The sequence below is a fragment of the Cucurbita pepo genome, chromosome 12 (genome assembly GCF_057944985.1).
Source record: "Cucurbita pepo subsp. pepo isolate OVF chromosome 12, ASM5794498v1, whole genome shotgun sequence".
In the NCBI taxonomy this organism is placed as follows: Eukaryota; Viridiplantae; Streptophyta; class Magnoliopsida; order Cucurbitales; family Cucurbitaceae; genus Cucurbita; species Cucurbita pepo.
Genome location: NC_141809.1, coordinates 2,062,352 through 2,075,999, shown reverse-complemented (window position 1 = coordinate 2,075,999; position 13,648 = coordinate 2,062,352). Strand labels below are relative to the sequence as shown.

The following is a 13,648-nucleotide window of genomic DNA, read 5'->3' as shown; positions in this document are numbered from 1 at the left end:
CGAAATTTAAGAGGCCTAAATTGTCGGGTATGGAAAAACACGTCAATAATTGTAAACTTTCATTTTGTTTATCAACCAGTATATATCGATAACACCGTCACACGATATAAAATAATTAAAAATATATTTATTGCAATATGAAACTAATAAAAATTAAGTATTTTATTTTCCACAAAAAAAAAAAAAAAAAAATAAAAAAATAAAAAAAAAATAAAGGCCACAAAGGCCACAGAGGCACAAGCGAGAACAAGAACAGCTAAGTGGCCCCTTGTCCATCCGCCGCGCTTAGTAATATCCGCCCGCTCTCAACGGATTATTCGAGGCTACTCTCTTTAACTGCTCACCAAAACCAGCTTCCATTTCCCCTCAGATCTCTCTCCTTCAGATCTTCGTCCTCAAATTCATACATTCCGCTTGCAAATCTTCTGCATACCAATCTCGAAATGCAGTCCTCAATCTCCTCCTCTTCATTGGCCCCACTCAGATCAAATTCCGCCACTGATTTCGCTCATTTCGCCCCTATCAATCTCCGTTTCTGCGGCCTCAGGCGCGAGGCCTTGGGATTTTCATCCCTCAAACACTCTGATTCGAAGAGAGTTCACATCTCAGCTGGTTCGAGTTCCAGGCGGAAGGTCTTTGCTGCTCTCTCCGGCAATGGAAGTCCCTCCAAATTTGACTACGATTTGCTCATTATTGGAGCTGGTGTTGGTGGTCATGGAGCAGCGCTTCACGCTGTCGAGAAGGTAGTAAAAGAAGCTATGGTACCTCGTTTCTTTCACTTCTTGACGAAACTTTTGGAGCTCGAGTGTGGTTGTTAACCGAGATCGTTTTTGTTTACTACATTTAAGGCTCGTTTGACCGAAAAGGGTTTCCAAATGTAGCTCGACTATGTTTTTTGTTGCCAGTTCAAATTATACAGTCATTGTAGTCATTATCATTTTTTGTCTCTTTAATACAGTCATTATCATTTTATTTCTGACCAATGGCAATATGGTAAATGATTTTAGCCGAAATTTAAATATTTGGGTAATGTTCATGATATATGACTTAAATCCAGTTTGTGCATCTGACTGGCACTAGTAACGATCGTTCATATTGTCGTTCAGGAGATAATACGACATGGATATAATTCTCTAGAATGCTGTTCTTGCAGGGTCTGAAAACTGCCATTGTAGAGGGAGACGTGGTGGGAGGAACATGCGTGAACAGAGGATGTGTTCCTTCTAAAGCTCTTCTGGCTGTAAGTGGAAGGATGCGTGAACTTCAGAATGAACATCACCTGAAGGCCTTGGGTTTGCAGGTATCGAGTTTATGGAATCAGAGATCTTGAACTTAGAATTACATATAGCATTTTCAATCCTTACCGATAACAAGTTTTGTGCTTGATTATTGTTTTGTTGATTGGAGTCGATCAACTACTATTATTCTTCTGACTTCTTTCCATTCTTTATTTTAACTCATGTGTAGGTATCAGCTGCTGGATACGATAGACAAGGAGTGGCTGATCATGCCAATAATCTTGCTTCAAAAATTCGTAATAACTTGACCAACTCGATGAAAGCGCTTGGAGTGGATATACTGACAGGCGTCGGTACAATTTTGGTAGGTTTACTTGTGTGTTCATGAAGAGAGTTTCTTTCTTTGGTAGCTTTAGATGAATTTATGGTATCGATCCTCATGTACCCTATCAATTTGTAACATCTTGAGAATTGAGATATTAACCCCACGATCTATTTGATAAAATTGTTGGTTATTGTCTTCTTGAGTCTTGAACCTGATCCCTTAACTCATGTCACTTATTGGATTTTTAGGGTCCTCAAAAGGTGCAGATTGGTTCTTCTGACAAAATAGTTACTGCAAAAGACATAATCATTGCTACTGGTTCTGTCCCATTTGTTCCCAAGGGCATTGAAGTTGATGGTAAACATCAATCGTCCTCCTTTTCTCATCCATATAACTTGTGCAAAGCATATCAATTGTTTTAGTTCTCGAAATCTTGTGAATACAAAGCCTTCTCGAAATCTTGTGAATACAAAGCCATGCGAGAGTCACAAATTTGAATGAAGTTGTTTATGCTTGACTTTTCAGTCATTGGTTTATTATGACGTGACTACTTAAAGTTACACCAGATAAGGTCAGAAATTTCCAATTAAAATTCTCAACCTCATTTATGGAGGTGGTAAATGTTAATTTTATATCATCATTGGATGTGTAGCATAAATGTCCTTTAAACAAAGTCTTAAATTTTAAGATATGAAACTGTAGCATAATGTTAGATTTGTTTTTAAAGTTAACAGTTGGAACTAAGAATGCAGTCTGCCTCATTGATTTTTGTTAATTTTGTGTTAAAGTTTGGTCGAGTGAGATGGTGGAGTGAACTTCTTTCTTTCGTAGAGAGATTAATTTTCTCAATGGCTTTAGTCAAGAATTTGTAGTTAGGTGCCCCACTTTGCTTTTGGGTTGGAACTTTTCTCAGAGTTTGGTCAAAGTTGGTGCATTTAGATATAACTTGGAATTGTTGACTTTAGCTAATTATATGAGCACTTGTAAAGATGCTTGAAGTATTATATATGTTTGGCTAGGATATTAATGCTGTTTGTTGACTGTATTACCCTGCAAGTTAAGATTTCAGAACTTTCTACTCATTGAACATAATTCCTCTACAACTAAAGTGATTAATGAATAAGTATTTAAACAAAAGTGGATAATTCCTCTAATTTTTATCAATGAAGTGGATATATATATATTTTTTGGTAAAAAGGGGACAGTTTTACTTGAAAATTTCATTTTATATATGCCATTACAGCACTTCACAATCCTCACATTCTTTTAGTGCCAAGTCATCTCATTGGACACATTTTCTTGTAGGAATTAATCCTTTTTTGTTGGTTTAATTTTTTTTTCTTACAATTTAATTGAATTTTTGTTATTTTACTTATTATTTTTATTTGTAGGAATTAATGCTTAATTGATGGTTTATACAGGGAAGACTGTTATTACCAGTGACCATGCACTAAAACTGGAATTTGTTCCTGAGTGGATCGCCATTGTTGGGAGTGGCTATATTGGTCTTGAGTTCAGCGATGTGTACACTGCCCTAGGAAGTGAGGTTGGTCTTCCTCTCTACAGATTAGAAGACCTAATTCCCATAGTGTTTTAACTTGTATGTATTTGTTGCTTGGTTACGTGATCATGTACAAATCAAGGCAGTGCTTGAAGCTCTTCTAAACCTGTTACTTTAATTTTTTTGGTTGAATATTTGTTGCTGTATCTTAATTCATGTACTGTTCTCTGGCAAATGTGTCACAGTTGAGTTTTTGGATCTAAACAATTAAGTACATAAATTGGCTGAAATTTAATAGTTTCAGGACATTGCTTAAATATTCTAGAAGGCGACATAATCCTTTCAGGCCTGAGATTAAGGAGGAAAATCACAACAATGTTGGTAACTTTTTGATTGGCATTCTGATGAGGCTGTCCTTATAACATGAGTTTGGACCAAACTATGTTGAATTAAATTTGCTACAAGCATTTTTATCCAACTCTTATAGGAAAAGTGAAGCTTAGAAGAAAGGAATAAGCTTTCTTCTGTAATAGAGATGCTCTAACAAAGCCTAGTGGGCATGGAGAAAGGGATCTTTTGGATGTCAAACAAAAATAGAAGGGTCTAAACATTAACAAACCTTTTCTTTCAAAGGACATCAAGGTATTTAAAACGTATAGGAATACAAAGACCGATGCAGGGAGTGTCTTTCAATCTATTACAATTTATAGTGAACCATGTAATTCTTCACTTATTTTTAAAAGGGAATAAGTAATGATTAATATATCTTGTAATGTAGTTCATCATAATTGCTATTCTTTGCAGGTTACCTTTATTGAGGCGCTTGATCAGCTTATGCCTGGTTTTGATCCTGAGATCGGAAAATTGGCCCAGAGGGTTCTAATAAATCCACGAAAAATTGACTATCATACTGGAGTATTTGCATCTAAGGTTATGCATAGTTTTATCCTTCAGCATCTAAGACTTTTTTCCCCTTTTGTTTTGAATATTTTTTTAAATTGGCTCGTGTTTTCTTTGTTCTTATAAAGATTACTCCAGCAAAGGATGGGAAGCCAGTTACTATAGAGCTTATAGATGCAAAGACTAAGGAACTTAAAGATACTTTAGAGGTAACTCACATTTTTGGTAGCTGTCTTTACTGGAGTTTCCTTTTATTATGATGATGCTCAAATGGGAATACTGCTTTACATAGTTTTCCCAAGTATTCATGGCTCTGGGGATAATAAAGGGGAGATGAGAAAACTAACATTAATCTTGAACTCCATCGCACTGCAAGAATAAATGCTGTTATCTGTTGTAAAGGCATTGGTTGCTTTGTTGATGCTATCTTGAAATATTAAGCCTTCTTTCCCCTTGCCGCAGGTAGATGCAGCATTGATTGCAACTGGAAGGGCCCCATTCACCAACGGCCTTGGATTAGAGAATGTATGCCTCCTCATACACTAATTTCATATAGATCATCTCTAGCGGTTCACTAATATAATAGTCAACTTCAATTTTTTAAAAATTTATTTGCAGATCAATGTGGCCACACAACGTGGTTTCATTCCTGTTGACGAGCGCATGAGAGTGATTGACGCAAATGGAAAAATGGTACGTAATACAAGAAATTTACTTCGGCTAACCTTTCATTTTTACCACTATAATCATAGTTGGTACGTATTTTACATGCTAGGTTCCTCATGTGTACTGCATAGGCGATGCAAATGGGAAGATGATGCTTGCTCATGCAGCCAGCGCACAAGGCATTTCAGGTAAGTAGTTGCTAACCAATCGTTATCTTTTCCATAAACTCCAACTAAACAATTAACCATTTAAAACCAACCTTTTGACAGTGGTTGAACAAGTTACTGGAAGGGATCACGTGCTCAATCATTTAAGCATCCCTGCAGCTTGTTTCACTCATCCCGAAATTAGTATGGTTGGACTAACTGAGGTAAAAATATAATCATCATGGAAGCTTTTTGTGATCTGCATCATTAATCGTTATTGATTATGTTATATTACGTTTGTTCGTTTCGTTAGGTTAACAGTGAGCACAGTATTCTTGCGTTTACATCTTATCAAGCCTTTTCCCCTATTTGTTCACTTGTACTTTCAAGTTTTAGTATCTAAAGATCAACTAAATGCATTATTATTGCAGCCTCAAGCCAGGGAGAAAGCCCAGAAGGAGGGATTTGAAGTAAGTGTTGCCAAGACAAGTTTTAAGGCAAACACGAAGGCCCTTGCAGAAAACGAAGGAGAGGGGCTAGCCAAGGTTACATTTCTGCAACCTCTAATCACACCTTTCTTCAATGATATACGTTGATGATGGTTTTCAGTTGGTGATAATTTCATTATTTTCACCTCATCCAGCTAATATATAGACCCGATAATGGAGAGATACTTGGAGTTCATATTTTCGGATTGCACGCTGCAGATCTGATCCACGAAGCATCAAACGCAATAGCACTAGGAACACGCATTCAGGTAAGTTTCACTGTGAAAATCAATATCCTTTTGTGTGCCAGGACTGATATGGAATGCAAACCCCGCCTCCCAGAAGAATACATAATCCTGTTTGAACTCCTTAAATCTATAACGATTAGGTTAACAGATCTGCTTTAATTGATAAGAAAAAAACTCCTACGAACAAACAGTCTTCGAGTTGCACAATTTTCTCAAAGCCTGACTCATATTTGGCTTCCAATATGCTGATGCAGGATATTAAATTAGCGGTTCATGCACATCCAACCCTATCCGAGGTGCTCGATGAACTATTTAAATCAGCTAAGGTCAGCTTAACATTTTGCTAGATCATATGCTTAACCTACAAGTCTGGTTCTAATGATTTCCTTTTCAATATCAAGCGTGTCAATGGAATTCAGCTCATGCATATACAATAGTTTTCATTTCTGTTCACTGAATTACACAATCTCCGTTCACTGAATGAGTTGCTCAATTTCAGACACTAAAAAGTTTATCCTCCCCCTGGTTCTTTTGATATCTTTATTTGATACAAAAATGCCTTTTCAACAGGTCGAAGCTCATGTTCCGAGCGCAGTAAGTGAACCGATTGCAGTGTAAGCTTCTCCGACGCCCAAAGCCTTCTTTTTGAAGATTTTTGCTTTTGTTAGGGAGTTCAGAGAAACTACACGATTTCTAGATGGAGGAGTGACCAGCAGGAACATCACAAAACTGGAAGAAACAACCAAGTGTTTAGAGAATTAGCAGACGTCGTTCGGTTGGTTTGGTCCAAAATATTTTAGTATCTCTGTCATTCTTATATTATTGATTTAATCCCATGCCTTACAAATGGAACATAAATCTGCAACTGCTTCTTTTAGATGTGTTTTTGCTTGTGATTTTGGACAAATAATTTAGAAATACGAAGCCATATTAGTCGAGAATGGTAGCTGACAGACATTTAGACTTTGGTTCACTTCTTTTTTCTTCGTTTTAGCTTGGATCGAACCTCCAATCTTACAAATGATATCTCTAATAAATATCTTATTTACTAAATTATGCTCGAGTGGACACATTTCTTTTTCATTGTATATGTTCTTTTCTAGGCAAGTCCATTCTTATAACGACATCAGGAGAAGACATTAACATTTTGTGTAAAAATAAAGGCAGGCTTCAAATCATCTTCTGCAAAAACCACATCTGAACATGGTATATAATATATAGCTTACGTTCAAATTGTCCTTTTTGCTTCGGAAAAAATGAAATAGCATATGAATTATCAAAGGGTTTTTAAATCAGCTTCTACCTCAAAATCCACAACTGATAATTTAAATATTATTGTAAGGATATATTTTTCATATATAATCTTTTAAGAAATATCTAATTGACACTTACAACCTTCGTTTCACAATTAGCTTATAAATGACATTAATGTAACAAATATAAGACAACTAATTGATCCTATAACAGAGTAAAGCGGACAGTAAAGTAGACTTGTGTGCCGCACTCACTTCCTAGCAACAAGTGGTTAAGCCTATTCGTTCTCTAGTAACAAGTAAGTTAAGCCTATTCATTCTTGTGTCGCCTATGTGACGTAGGGCAGAGAGATTTCAAAAGAGTTTTTGATAGCAAGATTTGAGAAATTGAAATAGGTATTATATGAAAATGTAAGCCAAAGGAACTTTTAGAAAGCAAAATTTGAGAAATTGAAATTGATATTATATCAAAATTAATTTGATTAGGACCAAACAAATTAAATTTGTTGTCTTTTTTTGCTTGCAATTTATACTTTCGGCATCATCTAAACATCATAACGTAATATCTGAGTAGATTGGATAAAAAAAAAATATGAATCCCAAATCCAATAACGTAGATTGCTGGTGCTGGTTACATATAAAGGCATAAAAATCTTAATAACGTAGCCTAACATTTTCATAACTATGATCTCACATTTCGATTCGAATGAGAATCAAAGAAGGCCAAGAACATTCAATCCAAGTTATGAAGCATACAAAAAAGAAGAGAACAGTCGAGCCAAATGAACTTGAAAAAGAATATCCCATTGGCAAAGATAAAAAAGCATTCAATCATAAAAGACAGCTCTAATGGCATTGAATCATAAGAGATTTCATGTCTAAATTTGTGAAGCTGGTTTTTAATGAACAGAGGCAGGGATTGAGGCCCAGTAATCTAAATCTACAAGTCAAATGCTTTCCAGCAAGATTGACAGCATAAGATAATAGAAATCAGTAAACCCAGAAAGAAGATAATGTCGATGGCACAAATTGATTATGTATGAAGATGTAGCCTTAGAAATGCAAATCTGATAATGAATTGTCGTAATCAGGCATCAGAAGCAGCGCTTTCCACATTGAAATGGAATTCGCTACAACCAGGTCAGAATTACAAGACTAGTGAACAAAAGAAGAGCAAAAACAAAAGATTCAATAGAAGCAAACTTATATCATAAAAACCCTAAACTTGCCGGCTTCATGGCGTTCTACTTTATTCTTCCTCACTGCCGGTTTCACCACTCTTATTGTTGTGTTTCTTCGCGTACCTCTGGTTTCTAAGGAACTTCGGATCCATCTAAACACAGATCAACGAGATAAAGAATTAAAACTATTCTGCAGAAGCATCCTATAAAGCAAAACAATCGATTGAACAATAACAGAAATGATTCCATCAGTAAATCTCATACTCCTTTGGTGGAAGTGTGACGATGCTTCCTTGGCTTCTTGATGCCGTTCCTATGGGCTTTGCGGGACTGATTGTGCGCTGTGTGATTCTTCGACTTCGCCATCTCTGAACGAAAAAGAAGGTGAAATCAGAAAACTGATATGCCCAGAAATCGATAGAAAGAGAGAATTTGAACAAACCTTAATCTGTGGTAGCGGCAAATGCTATGGCTTCCGTCGCTCAGTTAATCGTGTTGCCCTAATTTAGTGTTATGGGCAGCTCAAATTGGGCTTGCCTCCAAATTATAATGGGCCTGGTTTTGGGCCAATAGCTCCTACAGGGAAACGAGATGTGTTAAAATGGGCCCAAAGAAATTAATATTTTAAATTGTCCAAAAAAAAATGTTTAGATTTTATGGAAATGGTCATAAAACATTGTAAAAAAAATGAAAAAAATTAACATTCCCTAGAAGTCTCACACCAATGGAGATAGTATTTTTTGATTATAAACCTATGAACATTCCCTAAATTACTTTTATCCAACATATATATTAGTAGATATTAATTCGAACATATATATTAGTAGATATTAATTCGTGAGTGTTTAACAAATGACGTTTCAAATATAAAATTGATCTATATATTGAGTTTAAAGAAAAAACATTTCAATCAATTTGCAAACATTGGATTTTAGGAGATTTGTAAATCTTTCATCTTCGAAACTTGTTAATCGTCCATCTCGAACAAAACACTTTAGCTCAAGCTTATGGAGAAGAGCACAGATTGAAAGTCGCATTCTTCAAAAATATTTGTTTGGTACATCTTATGCATTAAAATCAAGCCACATATAATCTTATATTTCACCCAAATGATTTGAATCCAATTAAAAACACCATATCATAGTTTAAACCACATACCATTCAAAATTTCGCTGATAAGCTATGGTTTTTCATATAATAATAAACCATTAGCTACTAGAGTTTATGAGAGAAATCCCTCAACTATTATTTTTTCTGTCGTGCTGAGAGTAAATGTCACAACCTCCATTTTTCTGATTTTTCATTTTTGAATTAAAAAAAATCTATTATTAGATTAAATTAAAGCGCCCTCTGGAAATGATTTTGAAGAACATTTTTTTCGGTTGATTTTAAGGTTATTTTCTACCTAATATCTTGAATTCTTAACTAAGTTGTTCTTGTTTTTTTAGTATTCAAAACTTTGGCTTCACCTTTTTGGAAATATAACAAAATAAAGAAATCGATCCGTATAGAAATCAACTAGAAATAGTGTTTATAATTTTAATTAAGAACAGCGTAAATTGTTATGGAAGAGAATGCCAATAGCACAAACAAGTACGAAGACATAATCAATCACTAAAAATTTGAAAACGCAAAGAACAGGTAATCGAACATTGAAAGAAACAGGACTCGCTACATTAAAGTGAAAGTTACTACACTGGTGATAACCAAAAAGAGAATAAATAACAATATCAAAAAGGTTCAATCGAAGCAAACCAAAAACTCAACTGCATGGCGTTCTATTTTACTCTTCTTCAGTACCGGTTTCACCACTCTTATTGTTGTGTTTCTTCGCGTACCTCTGGTTCCTAAGGAACTTCGGATCCATCTATTGAACAACAACAGAAATGATTCCATCAGTAATTCTATAAAGAAAAACATCGATTGAACAAGAACAGAAATGATTCCATCAGTAAATCTCATACTCCTTTGGTGGAAGTGTAGCGATGCTTCCTCGGTTTCTTGATGCCGTTCCTATGTGCTTTGCGGGACTGATTATGCGCTGTGTGATTCTTCGACTTCGCCATCTCTGAACAAAAATAACACAAGAGAGAGTGAAATCAGAAAACTGATGCTATGCCGATCTTCGTTACAGAAGAATTTGATAGAAACGAGAGGATTTGAACAAACCCTAGACTCCGCGGTGGCCGAAAATGCAGTGATTTCCTGAGTTTCCTTTGCCTCGAGTAATCGTGTTGACCTATTTCAATGTTGTGGGCGGCTGAACATGGGCTTGGGCCCAAATTCTTACTGTATTTATTTTCTAAATGGACGGGCTTGGCCCACATTCTCACTGTATTTACTTTCTAAATGGATGGGCTTGGCCCACATTCTCACTGTATTTACTTTCTAAATGGATGGGCTTGGCCCATATTACTGTATTACTTTATAAATGGATGGGCTTGGCCCACAGTTACTGTATTTACTTTCTAAATGATGGGCCCACATTCTTACCGTATTTTCTAAATGGGCTTGGTCCTTGGGCTAAAAAGAAAGAAAATGGTTTTGGGCTTGGCCCACATTCTCGATGCGTCGGCTCGGCTCGGCTCGGCTTCAGTTTCAGGCTCCATTTTTACTTCGTCGGATTGTTTCTAGGGTTTTACGACGACTTGAGCTCGGGATTGGTCTTGGGCTAGGGCTCGGGCTTGGGGTCGAGCTTGGGTTTCGTCTTGGGCTCAGGCTTGGTCTTGCGCACGGGCTTGGATTTGGGCTTAGACTTGGGCTCGGGCTAGGCCTTGGACTTAGGCTCGGACTTTGACATGGGCTGGGACAGGGGCTTGGACTTGAGCTTGGGCTTGGACTTGGACATGGTCTGGGGCTTGGGCTTGGGCTTGTACTTGGACATGGGCTGGGCTTGGACTTGGACTTGGAATAAATTAAAGATTGGAATAATCTGAATCGATCTGTCCCGTAGAAATCTGTCGGTTAGAAGTTCGTTTATAATATGTATTTTTTAAATAAGCTTTTTTTTAATATTATATAAATAATAAATAATTGAATAATGTAATGTAAATTATTAAAAAAATTATCACTAAAATAAAAATAGACCTTTTTATTATTTATTATTTATTATTTTTTTATCAAAGCAATTATTTAAATTGTCTAATGTTTTATATGTGTATATATATCTGCCTGCACATAACAGTTGTAACGGAAAATCCTTTTTATTTTTATTTTTATTTTCATTTAAAAAGTAAAACCATTTTGTCAAATGGCGTCCTCAGATCTCCATCGCTCCTTTGAATCTCCGTTCGTCTTCATTCCACTCTCTGCGACGCCAACTATTCTCCGGTGAATTTTTCGCCTTCATTCTCACGGATTAGCAATCGGCGGTTATGTTTCTCGTCGATTGGTTCTACGGCGTCTTAGCATCGCTCGGTCTCTGGCAAAAAGAGGCCAAAATTCTCTTCCTCGGCCTCGATAATGCCGGCAAAACCACTCTCCTTCACATGTTGAAGGACGAGGTGAGTTTCATTTCTTTATCTTGCTCTGTAGTTGGATTTTACTCCTGATTATTGAAATCTTTTAAGGAATAATTTGAATTGCGTGTAGAGATTAGTGCAACACCAGCCGACTCAACACCCGACCTCAGAGGAGTTGAGTATTGGGAAAATTAAGTTCAAGGCCTTTGATCTTGGAGGCCACCAGATCGCTCGCAGAGTCTGGAAAGATTATTATGCTAAGGTGATTTTTTTTTTTTTTTTTATTGGTCAATTTCTGATTGCATTTTGTCGATATTTTGATCTTTTCAACTAGGATTAGTTTTCGTCCTCTATGATTCGTCTCAACTCAATAAGATTCTCCTCAACCACGGATATTATTAGTAATCTGCCGTTTTAAATTGGTAGCTGATTGGACCTATGATATAGATTTTGTTTATTTCTGATTTGAATTTGATGGTTGTTGGAGTTTTCTTCTTTTCAAGCCCACCAGATCCATTTTCTGTGCTTCATCGTAGGATTTAGACTTTGGTTTCAATCTCCCTCAGCTGTTGTTGTTGATGTGTTTTCAAAATCTTGTGGGAAAATTCAGAAGGGAAAGCCCGGAAGGGAAAGTCCGAAGAGGACAATATCTGCTAGCGGTGGGTTTAAGCCGTTACAAATGGTATCAGAGCTAGGTTGGGGGGGGGGGTGGATTGTGAGATCGCACGTCGGTTGGAGAGTGGAACAAAACATTTTTTACAGGGATATGGAAACCTCCTTCTAGTGGAGTCATTTTAAAAACCTTGAGGAGAAAGGGAAGCTCGAAAGGGAAAGCCCAAAGAGGACGATATCAGAACGTTACTTTTCATGTTTCAATGACTCACACACTAACCTTCTCGGGTTACGAAAGAAGAATTGAAGTTGGAGATGCATCCTATTTTATTCAGTCTCCTTCTCTCGTGAAATGAATTCTCGAGCATACCTGCCACTCAGTTGACTATGGGAGTATGGAAACACCTACTCGATTTTCCTCGAACTCCATAGCGTTCGTCAAAGACGAGCATTGACAAATTGTCTACTTTCTTCCGTACAATGCCTTTTAAGGGTGCTCTTAGATTTATGGCCTATTTGGAATGACTTGAAAATACGTTTTTAAACATTTGAAAAGTTATTCCAAACAGACTCATCAACCTACGCTGCTAGACATTATTTGTTTCCAAACGTACTAGGATTGGAAAACCTTCTCAATTACAAAATTCGTTGACATAGCTGTAAATCGTGCATTTCGATCCATTAAATCCTTCAAGGATTTCGATCCTGGCATGATGAAAACCTGAAATCATTTCGAAATTCTTTCTGCTTACTTGGTTCTTATAATATTGTGTTGCAACTATTGGAATTTGAATAATGTTTCTAATCCTGAGTTTTACAAGTTTATGGCTTCTGAAGTCCCACTCTGCTTGTGTAAATATGAGGATGTCTACAGAAAATAACTGTTACATATGTCCATGATTAGGTGGATGCAGTAGTTTACCTGGTTGATGCTTATGACAAAGAGCGATTTACCGAGTCGAAAAAGGAGCTCGATGCTCTCCTTTCGGATGAAGCGCTAGCTGATGTTCCTTTCCTCTTGCTCGGAAACAAGATCGACATCCCATATGCGGCATCCGAGGATGAGCTACGATTTCACCTGGGTTTGACCAATTTCACAACTGGCAAGGGAAAGGTTAATCTTACGCAAACTAATGTTCGACCGCTCGAGGTTTTTATGTGTAGCATTGTCCGCAAGATGGGTTATGGGGATGGCTTCAAATGGCTCTCCCAATATATCAAGTAGTATCAAAATTGGTAATTAGCATCCATTGTTCCCATATAGGTTATCGTTTGTGCTGAAAGAACTTAGTTTGAGGGAGAAAATTGTTCACAAGTTTGGCAACTTTTGTGATGGAACTAGGTTTTGTTGTCATCATATTCTCTGATTATTGTTTTTTGTGACATTATATTGCTTTAAACTCTCAATAAAGTCCGTAGATCAATGAGTTCGAGAAGATACATACTGTAATGAGTTTTGAGTTCGAGAAAACTCAGATCCATATCTTTAACTATTCATAGTATATACCGATGTTGTCTAAACTCAAGTAAACTCTGATCCCATGTCTTTAACTATTTATAGTATATACTCGATGTTGTCTGAGCTCGAGAAAACTCAAGTCTTATGTCTTTAACTATTCATAATATATA

General features: G+C 36.5%; 4 protein-coding genes across 5 annotated transcripts; 2 read left to right on the top strand and 2 right to left on the bottom strand.

The window, feature by feature from the left end:
* The first annotated feature begins 263 nt into the window (after positions 1-263).
* On the top strand, positions 264-6,485 carry LOC111807385 (dihydrolipoyl dehydrogenase 2, chloroplastic). Its single transcript, XM_023693096.2, has 15 exons — positions 264-743; positions 1,154-1,300; positions 1,468-1,602; positions 1,812-1,920; positions 2,985-3,109; positions 3,869-3,994; positions 4,093-4,173; positions 4,427-4,489; positions 4,583-4,657; positions 4,740-4,818; positions 4,900-5,000; positions 5,208-5,321; positions 5,420-5,533; positions 5,767-5,838; positions 6,083-6,485. The coding sequence occupies exons 1-15, from the start codon at positions 444-446 to the stop codon at positions 6,128-6,130; spliced, it is 1,689 nt and encodes a 562-aa protein (XP_023548864.2). The 5' UTR covers positions 264-443; the 3' UTR covers positions 6,131-6,485.
* Positions 6,486-7,771: 1,286 nt separating this feature from the next.
* Positions 7,772-8,534, bottom strand: LOC111807834 (large ribosomal subunit protein eL29z-like). Its single transcript, XM_023693717.2, has 3 exons — positions 8,389-8,534; positions 8,211-8,314; positions 7,772-8,098 (listed from the first exon to the last, which is right to left on the bottom strand). The coding sequence occupies exons 2-3, from the start codon at positions 8,310-8,312 to the stop codon at positions 8,015-8,017; spliced, it is 186 nt and encodes a 61-aa protein (XP_023549485.1). The 5' UTR covers positions 8,313-8,314; positions 8,389-8,534; the 3' UTR covers positions 7,772-8,014.
* Positions 8,535-9,598: 1,064 nt separating this feature from the next.
* On the bottom strand, positions 9,599-10,217 carry LOC111807835 (large ribosomal subunit protein eL29z). 2 transcript variants are annotated; one of them, XM_023693718.2, is made up of 3 exons: positions 10,116-10,217; positions 9,911-10,014; positions 9,599-9,813 (listed from the first exon to the last, which is right to left on the bottom strand). In XM_023693718.2, exons 2-3 carry the CDS (start codon positions 10,010-10,012, stop codon positions 9,730-9,732), a joined length of 186 nt encoding a protein of 61 aa, XP_023549486.1. In that variant the 5' UTR covers positions 10,013-10,014; positions 10,116-10,217; the 3' UTR covers positions 9,599-9,729. The 2 variants fall into 2 exon arrangements, with proteins under 2 accessions (XP_023549486.1, XP_086984946.1); XM_087128820.1 differs by lacking the exon at positions 10,116-10,217 and having other exon boundaries at positions 9,911-10,109.
* A 945-nt stretch (positions 10,218-11,162) lies between these two features.
* LOC111806662 (small COPII coat GTPase SAR1A-like) lies at positions 11,163-13,455 on the top strand. Its single transcript, XM_023692040.2, has 3 exons — positions 11,163-11,449; positions 11,538-11,669; positions 12,924-13,455. The coding sequence occupies exons 1-3, from the start codon at positions 11,321-11,323 to the stop codon at positions 13,242-13,244; spliced, it is 582 nt and encodes a 193-aa protein (XP_023547808.1). The 5' UTR covers positions 11,163-11,320; the 3' UTR covers positions 13,245-13,455.
* The last annotated feature ends 193 nt before the right edge of the window (positions 13,456-13,648 follow it).

What these genes read in the sequence shown, in the direction of transcription:
- LOC111807385 (XM_023693096.2), top strand. Translation starts at nt 444, where the DNA reads ATGCAGTCCTCAATCTCCTCCTCTTCATTGGCCCCACTCAGATCAAAT. An exon ending in TGAAGGCCTTGGGTTTGCAG is followed by an intron (nt 1,301 to 1,467) that starts GTATCGAGTTTA and finishes ACTCATGTGTAG; the next exon opens with GTATCAGCTGCTGGATACGA. An exon ending in ACACTGCCCTAGGAAGTGAG is followed by an intron (nt 3,110 to 3,868) that starts GTTGGTCTTCCT and finishes TATTCTTTGCAG; the next exon opens with GTTACCTTTATTGAGGCGCT.
- LOC111807834 (XM_023693717.2), bottom strand. Translation starts at nt 8,312, where the DNA reads ATGGCGAAGTCGAAGAATCACACAGCGCACAATCAGTCCCGCAAAGCC. An exon ending in GTCACACTTCCACCAAAGGA is followed by an intron (nt 8,099 to 8,210) that starts GTATGAGATTTA and finishes ATCTGTGTTTAG; the next exon opens with ATGGATCCGAAGTTCCTTAG.
- LOC111807835 (XM_023693718.2), bottom strand. Translation starts at nt 10,012, where the DNA reads ATGGCGAAGTCGAAGAATCACACAGCGCATAATCAGTCCCGCAAAGCA. An exon ending in GCTACACTTCCACCAAAGGA is followed by an intron (nt 9,814 to 9,910) that starts GTATGAGATTTA and finishes GTTGTTCAATAG; the next exon opens with ATGGATCCGAAGTTCCTTAG.
- LOC111806662 (XM_023692040.2), top strand. Translation starts at nt 11,321, where the DNA reads ATGTTTCTCGTCGATTGGTTCTACGGCGTCTTAGCATCGCTCGGTCTC. An exon ending in TTCACATGTTGAAGGACGAG is followed by an intron (nt 11,450 to 11,537) that starts GTGAGTTTCATT and finishes AATTGCGTGTAG; the next exon opens with AGATTAGTGCAACACCAGCC. An exon ending in GGAAAGATTATTATGCTAAG is followed by an intron (nt 11,670 to 12,923) that starts GTGATTTTTTTT and finishes GTCCATGATTAG; the next exon opens with GTGGATGCAGTAGTTTACCT.